General features: G+C 32.6%; 1 protein-coding gene across 2 annotated transcripts; it reads right to left on the bottom strand.

Annotated features, from left to right (window-relative positions):
• Positions 1–329: 329 nt before the first annotated feature.
• On the bottom strand, positions 330–12,671 carry LOC141481806 (uncharacterized). 2 transcript variants are annotated; one of them, XM_074174042.1, is made up of 4 exons: positions 12,538–12,671; positions 7,305–7,692; positions 2,224–2,395; positions 330–658 (listed from the first exon to the last, which is right to left on the bottom strand). In XM_074174042.1, the coding sequence occupies exons 1-4, from the start codon at positions 12,547–12,549 to the stop codon at positions 451–453; spliced, it is 780 nt and encodes a 259-aa protein (XP_074030143.1). In that variant the 5' UTR covers positions 12,550–12,671; the 3' UTR covers positions 330–450. The 2 variants fall into 2 exon arrangements, with proteins under 2 accessions (XP_074030143.1, XP_074030142.1); XM_074174041.1 differs by lacking the exon at positions 12,538–12,671 and adding an exon at positions 7,884–7,934.
• Between the last annotated feature and the right edge of the window lie 1,295 nt (positions 12,672–13,966).

The following is a 13,966-nucleotide window of genomic DNA, read 5'->3' as shown; positions in this document are numbered from 1 at the left end:
TTATCCTTTTCAATTCAACTAAAATAAAACGATTTGTGGACACAACACTCCAAAAAAGCGGGAAACCATGGACACGTGTTTCTGGCTATCGGCCTCATTTTATATTTTGCTCTATATTGTTGAATGGATTTTATTTCATTCACAAATTACCCGCATCAACCTTCAAGGTTATTAGCGGTTTGAGATAGTATTTTACAAAAGTGTTATTTACAATTTATGTAATATCTTAATGTCGGTTAAGAAATTGATTCACCAATATAGGTATTTTTTTTTAAACACGTTTATTGGATCATATCAAGATCATGTTTGTGGAAAATGAAACTAAAATATGTTTTTTAATTTATTTGAATGATTAATGAAGTATATGTCGTTATATTCACTCATCTTGCAATATGGGATTTGTACTTGTAGTCAACTCAACTTGATCAGTAGATTGACGTTGGTTTTAACTCATGCAGTTGCTTGAGGAATTTGGGGAAGATGATCTCCCTTAGGTACGAAACCGTTCAATGCATCTACAGTGTACTCAACCTTATACTCAACGTTGTCCTTTCCAATATATTTATAGAATCCTTTGACGTCCATGTATTCATTTTCCTGTCCTTTGTTGGCCAAATGACCTTCTTCTTCTGCTAATATTCCATTTTCAGTTTCGTATCTGAAAATCATTATTTATCTAATTATCTGTCATTTTATATTTTGCTCTGTTACTATGGGTCACAAGATCTTATTTTTGGAACTTCTGAAAAGTAAAAAAAGGGTTTGGTTTTTTGCAAATATCTCGAAAAATTTTAAAGATAACTCAAATTTAAAAAAAGATTCTTAAAGAGGAGGAAACTAATTTTTACAAGTTTCAAATATACATAAACACCCTGCTATTATTTTTTACTGTAAGTATGTATGTATGTGGTTTATTGTATGAGTTTGAAAATTTCGTTATAGGACACACGTTAGTTACAAATAAAAGTGGTAAAAATCATAGAGAGTTTTAATTCTCTTGTCTTCAACTATTCGTTATTTATCCATAGGAACTTCGAGTGTTGAACAATTACCTAATGAATTTTTAAATGATAATAAAAAAAATCTACATCTCGATAAAAACTGATTTTTCGAAAAAATGCTACAAGGTTGAAAAAACCAAAAATGATATAATAAACCAATGGTGACACAATAATAATAGAATTTTTGGGAAAGACAGTTTTTGGCTTTCTTGAACTCCATCGTGGTACAATCACCACAGGAAGGAAGGAAGCAATCAATTACTAAGTGTCTTCTTACGGCGAAACATCGATGTCTACCAGTGAGGATGACAGTGTTCCAAATACGTGGAATTTTTACTTTTCATTCAGTATATTGTATTGGAATCCTGTGAATGGTATCGGATTCAATTCCATAACGAATAATTGGAATACACACAGAGTAGAGAAAAGTCTTTTTCGTATAAATTCAGTGTTCATATTATAGTATCTGTTTCGAAAAAATTTCCTTTCGTGTGATTCAATGTTTATATGAACGTAGCTGTTACAGGAGGGCGTTTTTTTTTCAGTTTATGCCTGAAAGTTACTTCTTTGCATGATCTACACATGCTATAGAGTTACTTTTTTCAAAATTGATTGCCTCCTTCCTTTCTTTGAAAGATGAAATAGTAGAAAGGCAAAAACTTTCTTTCCCAAAAATTAATCACTCCTAAAAATATAATCCTTTCAATAATTTGATTATAACGCATAGAAAAGTTTGGGAAGTTTTACGGGGTGCAACATTGCTTGTCATTGTTTGTTCGTGATTTTTCGGCCAAAAACAACACCATTATCATGCCTCAGCCAGCGTATTCACAAGATTTGGCCACCTGCGACATTTTTCTGTTTCTAAGTTTGAAGAGATCCATGAACTGTCTCGAGGATTGAAAAGAAAGCTAGCACTATTTTGAAGAAATAAATAACTGTTTTTTGGAAAACATGAAAATTTGACAAATTTTTTCAACAGACATTCATATTATCTTGTGTGTTTTTAATTTTATATATTAAGTAGTTTATTCACATATTCGAATCCCTTTTCCATAATCCATTCATCATATATTCATTTTTCACTGTATGTTTATTCAACTGTATGTATCATTTTAGTTATTTCTTTTTGTGATTTGTGATAAATGACAATCACTTGAAAAAATGTGAATTGGGAAAAATCATACTTCTCATGGGAGTTCTCTGATATGGTTGAACTTACATGTAATGATAACCGTCTTCTAATACTTGTTCGATTTTCCTGATGATGCCGTATTTGTCGAAATTCTTATAGTTGTTATTGTTGGCTACTGGTTTATTTCCATTGGAAGATGAAGCAGCTACTGGCCTGGTTAGTGTTGGTTTGTTGGCACTAACTGGTGATGCTTGGAACCCTTAACGAGAAATAGTTCATTACCATTAGACTAGAAAATAGTGAAATGAAATACTGATAACCTTTGACCTGACCTCAAATTTTCACCTTTTTTTAAACAACTGAAACGGATCATTCTGCAACAGGCGTGGAAAATACTGTTAATGAACTCCGGTTTCAACAAAAAGCTGTTCTAGAGTTCGAATAATAATAATTTATTCGCCCATAATATTTAGATGTATAATAAAGTGAGTAACAATAATAGCAAATAAAATAGAAAACCCATAAAAGGTGAAGTCTTATGCATGGGTATGCTGAGTCTGATCTATAAAATGTTATAATAAAATAATAATAATAAATATAATAAAAGTGCAGATATATATATATATATATATATATATATATATATATATATATATATATATATATATATATATATATATACATATATATATCTGCACTTTTATTATATTTATTATTTATTATAACTGTGCGTTTGAGGGCATCCGGAAATATTCCTTTACAAATGGATACGTCTCTAATGAATGTTTTGAATCTTTAAATTGGGAACTACATATTGATGGGGTTTGCAAGAAATTTAATGCAGCATTCTTCGCGATTAAGCACATGAAAGTGCTTGTAGATAAAAAAAATCTCAAGTATATATTTTGTATAAGTATATAAATTCTCCAATATACAATGCTATCTCACTTTAGAATAAATTACCTAATTCAATCAAGTAGTCAAAATCATATAAAATCTTTAAGAATAATACGAAACTATTCTTAATAAAAAAATGTTTTTATACTTTAAAAGGCTATTGGAATGATAATTCCTGGGAATAATTCCTAATGTAATATTCAAATTCGTGTCTCTACATGTGGATCTCGTAAACGATAAGAGATGGAGTGTCGGTTAAATTATGACAAAGTTGCGTATTTTAGAAACCTATTCAATGATGTAAAGAAATCAAATATAGCTCTTTTGGTTCTGGAGATATACAGGAAAAACCAAAAAACCAATAGCAACTTTCACGTCTCCCTATGTACCGTAGAGTTTTTCGAGAGTTTTTTTTTTTCATTTTCAGGTACCTATTCATATTTTTTCATTTTCTCTGAGCGTTTTCTACAATGAACTTCGAATAAGAAAACCGTTTATGATTATCTGAAACATATCTACAACAAAATTATATTATATGTGTTTTGATGATTAGACAAAAAAATGGTAGCAATGAAAACATCCGAAACGAACACTATAATTATAATGAAAATTGAAATGAAGTAAGTAATTTATAATAAACAAAAAATTTATTGTGCAATAAATGTTCGAATTGGAGTCCTTCCATTTCGAGACAAATAAATGGGGCAATAAGATGGTCTGCAAGATCACCAGATCTTACTATGTTGGACTATTTTCTATGGGTGACATTGAAAAACAGGATTTACGCTGGCAGAGAGATAGAAAATGTGGAAGACACGAGATTGGAGATTTTCAATGATTTCGCAACAATGCAGCAAATAAGTGTATTAAGGGCAATAAATAATATGAAAAACCGAGTTTAAAAGTGTCTCGAAATGGAAGGACTCCAATTCGAACATTTATTGAACCAATAATTTTTTGGGTACCTATATAAATTACTTCATTTCAATTTTCATTACAATTATAGTGTTCGTTTCGGATGTTATTATTGCTATCATTTCTTTTTCTGCTTATTGAAACACATATAATATATTTTTGATGTAGATATGTTTCAAATAATCATAAAAAGTTTTCTTGTTCGGAGTTCATTGTAGAAAACGATAAGAGCAATGGAAAAAATATGAATAGGTGCCTAAAAGTGAAAAAAAACTCTCGAAAACTCTACGACACATAGGGAGACCTGAAAGTTGCTATTATAAATTCATTCAACTCAGTCAACCAATTTCCAGGGCCGTATTTTAAAAGGAAATAATTCACAAAATTATAATCGAATATTACCTAAACATCTCGAAATATAAAATTGAATTCAATTTCTCAGTATGCAGTGAACGTCTACGATCCAAAAACTACAACGAAAAATACAGGTCCGAATTTAAAAATTCATAGATGGGGGTGCCCCAAGTCAGATGACACCTTGTATAAAAGGTTCATGGATATATTCTGAGAGCCCACATCAAGTGCCAAGAGCAAAATGTGAACAGATTTTTCAATATGTCTGCTAATAAAGAAGATATAGGCAAAAAATAATTTGGGATTTTTTAGTTTTTCCTGTATACCTCCAGAACCAAGAAAGCTATATTCGATTTCTTTACATCATGGAATAGGTCCCTAAAATACGCAACTTTACCATATTTCAACCGACACTCTATCTCTTATCGTTTACGAGATCTCCATGTACAGAAACGAATTTGAATAGCCCTGTATATGTATTTGCCTTTAAATTCTAACATTTATATATTATGTGCCGTGTTTTATGCTTTTATATTTGTTTTATATTTCATCTTTATGCTTCAATTCGTTATTCAAGTATGACTAACTATTATTTTTATTCTTAATATGTATATAATTTACAGTGGGACTCATTTTTAATGGAAACACCCCCCTGAAATTTGAAGATGAACATCGATTTTAATAATTTTTTTTTAATGTCAAGTACTAAAAGGTCTACCTTGGGACAAAATTTGAAATGTTTATTAAAGTTTCAGGGCATACATACTACGATATTTTTTCTTAGTCGAAAATCGGGAATTTTTATTAGCGATTTTTTTAATGAAAAAATCACTACGCCACTGAATTCAGAGTGCCTCTAAATAGGTGTGACCAAAATTTCATGAACAAATATTCATTATTAACAAAGTTATGACAACTCAAAAATTCGAAAACTCGCACAGGTAACAGTCACAATATATCATTTTTTTATGATTTCATCAATAAAGTGCCGCCAGATAAAAAAAAAACAAATAGCGTTAATATTTTTAATGAAAATAACGGAATTACATTCACACAATTCAACTAACAATGAAGCAAAAAATTTTAATAAACGTAAATAATAACTAATTATTGAGATGTTTCGATTCAGTGCAACAATTAATTCTAGCTCATATTCTAGTAGCCTCTACTAATCCACCACGTTTTTCGATACATGTGTCGTAGCGCTTACGAATGTTTCTGATTGCGTTCCTTAGTTCTTGAGGGCTAATATATGCACATACCTGTCGAATTCTTGCACAAAGTTCATTTCTATCTCTTGAGCGGTTTTTGTAAACCTTTTATGTAAGAAGTCCCCAGAGAAAAAAGTCCAAAACTGTGAGGTCTGGAAATCTGGGTGGCCACTCTATAAACGGACTACCACGGCCTATCCATCGGTTTGGAAAATGTTCGTTAAGCCATTGCCTCACAGCTCTGGCATAATGAACTGAACACCCATCTAACTGGACAACTAAATTTGATCGTTCATTGATTGGAAGCTAGTGAATAGCACCTCAAAACTCTGTGTTTAAAAATTCCAGAAACCTCTGCGCATTAATGTTTTCCTCAAAAAAGAAAGGACCAATAATTCGTTCGTTCAATATCCTACACCAGACGTTGATTTTTTGTGAAAACTGGCTTTTACAGTTTATTACCCAATTAGGATTATTCGCTGCCCAATAGCCACAATTCTGTGATGACACTACTCCATTTGTAGTGAAAGTGGCTTCGTCGGTATATAAAATATTTTTGAGGAAATTTCTATTGTTTAAATATTCCCCTTGGGCCCATAAACAATATTCCAGGCGTCTTGCTTCGTCGCCTTCTTGAAGTGTGTGTAAAAATGTTGGCTTGAAAGGTTTAATATTCTTCGCCTTGAGACATCTCCGAATAGTTTCTCGTAGAATATTCAAATCTAAAGTAGCATTCCTTATACTGGCATAAGGATTATTTCCGAAATAATCTAAAATGATTTGATCATTCCTGTCATTCCTGTTTCGTCTTTGTACAGGATTACTTTTTAACATCATTTTTGATACTGCACCAGTTTCATTGAATATTTTATTTATTTTATTTGCCGTACCGCAGCCAATACGAGGACGATCTGGATGTCTCTCATTAAATACTCTACAAACCTCTCTAGCACTTCTAACGTCATCTCCCGAAAGGCGTACAATTTCAATTTTCTCTCTTACGCTCAATCTTGCAGCCATGACACAAAATAATTCGAAGAACTGTAAGGTGAATATTGTTGATAATAAGTACACTTAAATCTTTCACAAGTGTCAAACTGTAATATCATTTCCATGGCAACTAAGATTTAAATTGAAATATTAGGTCTTAGTTTTAGTTAATTTGCGTGAAAACTAGAATGTAATTCCGTTATTATCATTAAAAATATTTACGCTATTTGTTTTTTTTTCATCTGGCGGCACTTTATTGTTGAAATCATAAAAAAATATTATCATGGCTATATCTGTTGATATAGGGTATTTTTTGTGACTGTTAGCTGTGTGAGTTTTAGAATCTTTGAGTTGTCATAACTTTGTTAATAATGAATATTTTTCCATGATATTGTCACACCTGTCTAGAGGCACTCTGAATCCAGTGGCGCAGTGATTTTTTCAATAAAAAAATCGCCAATCCCGATTTTCGACTGAGAAAAAATATCGTAGTATGCCCTGAAACTTTAATAAACATTTCAAATTTTGTCAAAATAAAAAATTATTAAAATCGGTTTACAACTTCAAATTTTAGCGGGGTGTTTCCATTAAAAATGGGTAACACTGTATATTACAATTATTGACTTACCATATGTCCATTATGTACCGATAATGGTTGATAAAATTATTATTATTATTTGATTGAAGTTTCGGATTTAATATTATCTACCGCTAAGAAAACAATTTATTCGGAAAAAACAATAAACAGGATGGTGGTAAACCAATAATTGTTCACAGGATACTGAAATCCATGAGACCTACCTCTTCTATCATCTCCATTGTAATTACCTCCTTGGTGGATGTAAGAATCACCAGAATGTACGTATTGTCCTAAAGCATCTGGATTATATGCACCGCTGTTGTCAGGATGGTATTGACCGTCATTGTTGTTGTATGCACCAGAATTATCAGGTACGTACTGACCACTGTTATCAATTCCAGCAGGATAACGACGGCCTAGACTCCCGATATAGGGATTATCTGAGTGCAGGTATCCTCCAGAACTGTCTGGGTTATATGCACCGGTATTATCTGGATGATATTGCCCATCATTATCACGGTTTATGCTGGACTCGGTTGAGACTCTTTTGTAAGCAAATGGCTGATACTGGGGGGCAGCAGTACTTAAGGCTAGGAAGCCCAAAAATACCTGAAAAAGAATTTGATAGAAATCAATTTCCAAACTTTTCATAAACTACAACTCACGATTTGATCTTCACAAACTTTATTTGAAAAATATATATCACAACATGTTTCGCTAGCACGGTAGCGCCAACCACAGGTAACTACAATTGAGACTACCTCCATCAAATTACCTAAACCTCTACAATTCTTATATACCTGAGGTACGTTTTCAATTATGAAAACCTGAAGCATATTGCCTCACTTCTACATCAATAATAATATATCTGTATATTCTTGTGGTGCTGGAGTGCCTTGCTGTTGAAGTGGACTGTATTTGTATTGTTATTTCTGTACTCCTATCGCAACCACTCGAATCTGTGCTGGTTCTGGTAATTGAAAATGCTGTTGCATATATTTATTCAATGTATATTTTTACGGAGTTACAAAAACCAACATTTCTAACTGTCGTTGTTTGACAATCTCTCTTCTTCTGTCGTCATGACAGTTGTCATAAAACAGGGACGTATCTTATAAGAAATTTAACAACATCCTCGGTTTTTTAAGAAAACAAGTTCAATAATGGTGATCTATTCAAATCCAGTTGCTCATTCATTGGAATGTTTGAATTTTTAAGTTTATTAATTTCCATTGCTTTCCAACAATTCAGTTTTTATGTGTGAAATTTCGAACTCTTCGTTAGAAATATGATTTACTTCTAAAGATGATTTGAATATGTTCAACTTGTTTTCTTATTTACATAACTCATATGATATTCCTGGGTTCGATTCCTGAATGTTCTGCCAGTTTGACCAATATATACCTTAGGCCACGTTCCACACTATAATTTATATACTCCTGATTTCTCGAATTTGGATGTTTTGTCTTCATTATTTTTAAGTAACTTTTCACTTGCTTAAAAAATGAATCTACTTTTTCAGTTGTTTGTCCAAAATACGTTAAAGCTCTATAATTTCGATTTTGATTATCTAACTCAGGGGTCTCCAAACTTTGAAGCCTTCGGGCCATAATGATTTTTTCAGTTTGTTCCAAGGGTCAATTTCTGCCCTTAACTATATTTCTAGACTAGGATAGTCGCAAAGTGCGTGACCTAAGCAAACTTACGCTTTTTTGCATTTCAATTATTATTGTGTATTGTGACACTTAACGAGAGCTAGTGGCAAGTAGTGGTACTATGTACTTTCTTTTTCAGCTACCCGCTAGGTGGCATTAGGCGTAATTAAATATTTGGAATTACCGCGTTGGTTTGAGAAAGTTCTGGTTCTAGCTAGTGTATTCCGATCACCTCGAGATGGCAGTAATAATTGCATATAAAAAGGCTAGCGGCGCAACTGCGAGTTAGTCTGCGTAGGAAAGGCGAAGGAAGCGAAACTGTCTATTGTGAAATAAAGTAACACCCGTCAATAAAAGTATTTTGATTTGACTTATTGTTTTTATGTGTGATTTGTTAGTATGGAAAAGAAGCGAAAAATCGACAGTGAATGCAGAACGTTCCAAAAAAATGGAACTTTCAGTATTTTGTGATTGAGTCCAGTAATAAGGCGCTTTGTTTAATTTGTAATGAAACCATATCTGTTCTCAAAGACTATAACTTTAAACGACACTATGAATCGAAACATCTTCAAAGTTACTCCAAGTATACAGGAAGTTTGCGGAAGGAAAAATTTGAAACTTTGAAACGCGGACTCAAAATCGCTGCAATCTTTATTTACCAAAGCGAATACTGAACAAGAGTCTGCAACTCGCGCCAGCTTTCGTGTGGCTCTTGAAATCGGAAAACGTGGCAAACCATTCACCGATGGATAAATGATAAAAGAATGCTTGATTGTAGTAGCCGAAGAAATATGCCCCGAAAAGGTGAATTTATTTAAAAGTGTCAGTTTGTCAGCAAACACCGTGGCTAGGAGGGTGCAATACATCGCAGAAAATATATCATCTCAACTGTCTGACAAAAATGGACATCATGAGTGGTTTTCTCCAGTATTGGATGAGTCAACGGATGTGTCATATACTGCTCAGGTGTTGATTTTTATTCGCGGAGTAGATAAAAGCTATGAAGTGTATGGAGAACTTCTTGATATTGATAATATTCACGGCACGACAACTGAGGCAGATATTTTTAAGGGAGTTGAAAATACCATTCATAAAAAGAACCTTCGATGGAGAAATTTGAAATCTATAACTGATGGAGGCAAAAATATGAATGGTAAAAATAAAGAAATGGTTGCACTTGTGTCAAAGGCAGTAGAAAAAGATGGTGGTTCAAAACCATTAGCCTTACATTGTATCATTCATCAACAGTTCATATGCGGAAAATATTTGGATATGTCTGAAGTTCTAAAACCAGTCATGTCAGTTGTTAACTTCATTGGAGAAAATGATTTATCATATCATACTGCCGTAAGCTGGCTTAGTTGCGGAAAAGTCCTTAAGCGCTTTTTTGAACTTCGAGCAGAGATCGAAATTTTTTTAAATGAGAAGCAGCGCCCTTTTGCCTATTTAGAAAAAAGGGAATGGATGTGGAAGTTAGCCTTCTATGTCGATTTGACAAATCATATGAACGAACTGAATTTGAGATTGCAAGGAGAAAATCAGCTTCTCCCTGATTTATACACCAATATAAAATCTTTCGGGCAGAAAATAATACTATTTCAATTGTAATTACGTAAAAAATTTTTCACACATTTTGAAACATGTGAAATATTCAGCCTCACTACAGAGACTGAATTTCCCGTCAATTTTGCAATCGAAACTTTGAGTGCTTTGAAGACAAATTTTGATACTCGTTTTTCAGATTTTGATGTCATTGCGAATGAAATTAAGCTTTTTCAAAATCCTTTTGATTCTGACATTGAAACCCTGGCTCCGAAAGTCCAAATGGAAATTATTGATTTACGGTGCAGTGATATGCTTAAGAACAAATATCAAAGTTCATCTTTGTTGAAATTTTAAAAGAGTCTTCCTCTGGAACAATTTGATAATTTGCATAATTTTGCTCGTGGGTTGGGGTGAGAAAACGTTTTTCAAGATGAAGTACACAAAGAATGTTTACAGATCTCAATTAACCGATGAGCATCTTAAATCTCTTTTGATAATTGGTACAATTAAAATTGATCCACAACTACAAAGTATTGTCGGTGGAAAATCACAATTACATAAATGTCATTAGTGTTTTTGTTTTACTGTGATTCAATTCAATTATTTGTTAGTTATTATTATGCTTAAACTCAGATACTTAAGTTTTCTTTGTCTTCATTTCTGTCGTTAAGTTTTACCTTGCAAGTAAATAAAACCGAGAAATTATCATTCTGTGTTTTTTTCTTCAACTTATCACAGCAATAGTAACAACAACTAGGTAATCATTGGCTGTCGCAGGTCAAATTGATGACAGTAAATCATTGGCTGTCGCGGGCCGGATTGATGACACTGGCGGGCCGGATTTGGCCCGCGGGCCGTAGTTTGGAGACCCCTGATCTAACTTATCAATAGAAAAAACGTCTCAAATAGCTTTTGCGTAGACGTTTTTGGAAAGTTATCTGTAAAAGGTATCTATTTATTGTCGCTTGCCCACCTACTAATAGCTCATATCGAGATCCTAAACAACCACCTGAAAGCTGCTGCCACTAACGGAAAAATTAGAAACCTTGTTCTGTCTGTTTGTCTATTGCACTAATCTCCAGAGATTTCTCGAATCCATCAACATCGAAAACCTTATACTATGCTTTCGTCAGATCAAAATTAGAGTATGCATCCATAATCTGGAATCCATCTCATCAGTTGTATACAGAAAAAGTTGAATCAGTACAAGGTCGTTTCTTGAAACTTCTCTCCTATAGATCAGACAATATCTATCCACCAATTGTATTTCCCCATGATGCATTGTTAGCTAGACATGCTATGAATAGCTTGGGTTGCCGTCGTGATTGTCACTCCACAATTTTTCTTTTTAAGCTGATTAATAATTCAATTATTGAGCCACGTATTCTGCAAAAACTTAATTTTAATGTAGCTAGACCAACCTCTAGAGTAGTTAATACTTTTTATCTGCCAACACCACGTAAAAATATTTCGAAACGTTCACCTCTGCAGAGCATGTGTCAAATGCAATTCTGCAAATTGCCAGCTCGACATTTTCTACTGTTCCATCTCTGAGATTAGGTATTTTTACTTCAACTAATTCTATATGTATTGTTTTCATCTTATAACTTGTCATTGTATTGTGACTTAACTTCTATCCTTGTTTTGTTGTTGGGTGAAACCTGTAGAACAGTGTTTGAATAACTTTCTTTGAAAACGACGTTCGACAGACCATCAGTGTAATGGCGAGCACTGTAGGTCGATAATCATCAACTTCTTTCGGATGATCTGGATACAAACGACATGTGGTTGCAACAGGATGGTGCTGCATGCCACAGAGCTTATGTCACATTGGATATTCTGCATGAGCAATAGACCTACTCACTTTGGACCTTACATAACCTAACCTACTGTACGAGTATTATAGCAATGTTATTGAAATATATGACTAAATGAGCTGTATAGTAAGTGAGCTGAATGGCAGCAATCATATCAGTGATAGATTCAAATTGGAAATAAGTGAAAAAATATATTTCCATATATCTTCAGAATCAAGAGACAAATCATGGAGAATATCATTCAAATTAATCATATTTTGTGAGTGATACTTGAAAATTGGGATGTGAATTTGAAATAGTAATTGACTGTAAGATATAACCGTTGAATATATCATGCTTGTCATCAAACTCAAAAAATTATATTTAATTTTTCATTTCATTATGAATTCATTATGAATAATCAGAAGTTGAAAAAAGGAAAACCGACTCTTGCTTACCAGAAATATCATGTTATATGGAAAAGAAAACTGAGCACACCACACCACCAAACTTACAAGTTTTTTCTCAGAGTTTCGAATTTGGTTTACCGTTTTATTTAAATGTGCACATTTTTTATTTCTCCCTCCCACCCATAAACCAATTAGGTATTGAGAACATTCAAAAATTCAAATGAGATATTTGTAAATCAGATAAAATTCATATTTATGTTCATTTTGATGGAGGTCCATTTAAAAACCATGACCTTATGACATTAACTCTGAACTGGTTTTGATATATGATCAACAATTTGAAGAATAGGGTCGATGTGAATTACTGAAGATTCCAAAAGTGGGATGAATATTTTGTATTCGCCATTAAAAAACTATACTTTGGCTCTTCCTAACTGGGGTTTGAAGGTGAAGAATTAATTCATTTCTTGCGTAACTGACATTTTTCATATGAAGATATGATGATAAAACAAAAAAATACGTAAATAAATCCGTAAAATAATCAAGGGTCTGGAATGCATCAATTTAAGTGGGTCAAAATGTGTAAATAACCATATTTTTTTTAATTATCCATCAACAGTAAATAAAGTCGATTAAAAATACGATTTGAAAATGAATGCATCAAATATATTTCTAAAGCAGGAAGGAAACCGAAAGTCTTAAAAATATATCTCTTTAATTTGAATGAAAATCATAATGAAAAAAAATTGATTTGGTAAAAGGATCAATTTTTTTTCAAACAATTGTTTTCTCGCGTCGTTTCGAATTTAGTTGAATTCTTCTTCAGGGCTCTGTAACAATGAATTTTCTTAAACATACCTTCCACAAAACTTATACGATTACTACCGTTTCAATTTTACAAGATATAATTAAACTTCTCACTGAAAAGCAGTTTTTTAGTTTTGATAATATTACTATTTTTAAAACCATCAGACATATTAGATACATATAAGAAAAATTTAAAACATTGCAACAACCAAATTTCCGAGACAACACCAATACAAAACGACATGAAAAAAACGAATGGCTTTATCTGTGATTCTGATGAGGTGGTGTTTGTTTTTTATTCAATGACAGAAAGAAAAAGAATACAAAGAGGGTAAATCATTCAGGTATTTTACTTATCAAATTGAAGTATGCAGTATTAGGGACATCGACATCTCTTCTAGTATTACTTCTAGTATGCACTATCGCATATATCATATGTATCACTTCTCTCAAAAGTCTTTTGGATAAATATAGCTAGTATAGTTGGATGATAAAAAAAATATGTCAATACTCTCTTTCATGTCCAACGAGCGTTGTGAGGTTTTTTATATTCAGTTTTTTAGAGTCTCTCATGTGTTCTGAAACTCTTGTTTTGAGAAAACGACCAGTTTGACCAACATATCATTTGTGAAAGCTTACACAGCTCAGTTTGTACACTATATTGGATTGT

This window comes from Leptinotarsa decemlineata, unplaced genomic scaffold (genome assembly GCF_025532065.1).
Source record: "Leptinotarsa decemlineata unplaced genomic scaffold, Ldec_3_MD MMD2_tig00000505_RagTag_RagTag, whole genome shotgun sequence".
NCBI lineage: Eukaryota > Metazoa > Arthropoda > Insecta > Coleoptera > Chrysomelidae > Leptinotarsa > Leptinotarsa decemlineata.
The sequence above is the reverse complement of the archived record's forward strand: the minus strand, read 5'-3'. Positions and strand labels throughout refer to the sequence as shown.

What these genes read in the sequence shown, in the direction of transcription:
- LOC141481806 (XM_074174041.1), bottom strand. Translation starts at nt 7,919, where the DNA reads ATGCTTCAGGTTTTCATAATTGAAAACGTACCTCAG. An exon ending in TAATTGAAAACGTACCTCAG is followed by an intron (nt 7,693 to 7,883) that starts GTATATAAGAAT and finishes ATTCTTTTTCAG; the next exon opens with GTATTTTTGGGCTTCCTAGC. An exon ending in GAAGACGGTTATCATTACAT is followed by an intron (nt 659 to 2,223) that starts GTAAGTTCAACC and finishes AATGATTTTCAG; the next exon opens with ATACGAAACTGAAAATGGAA.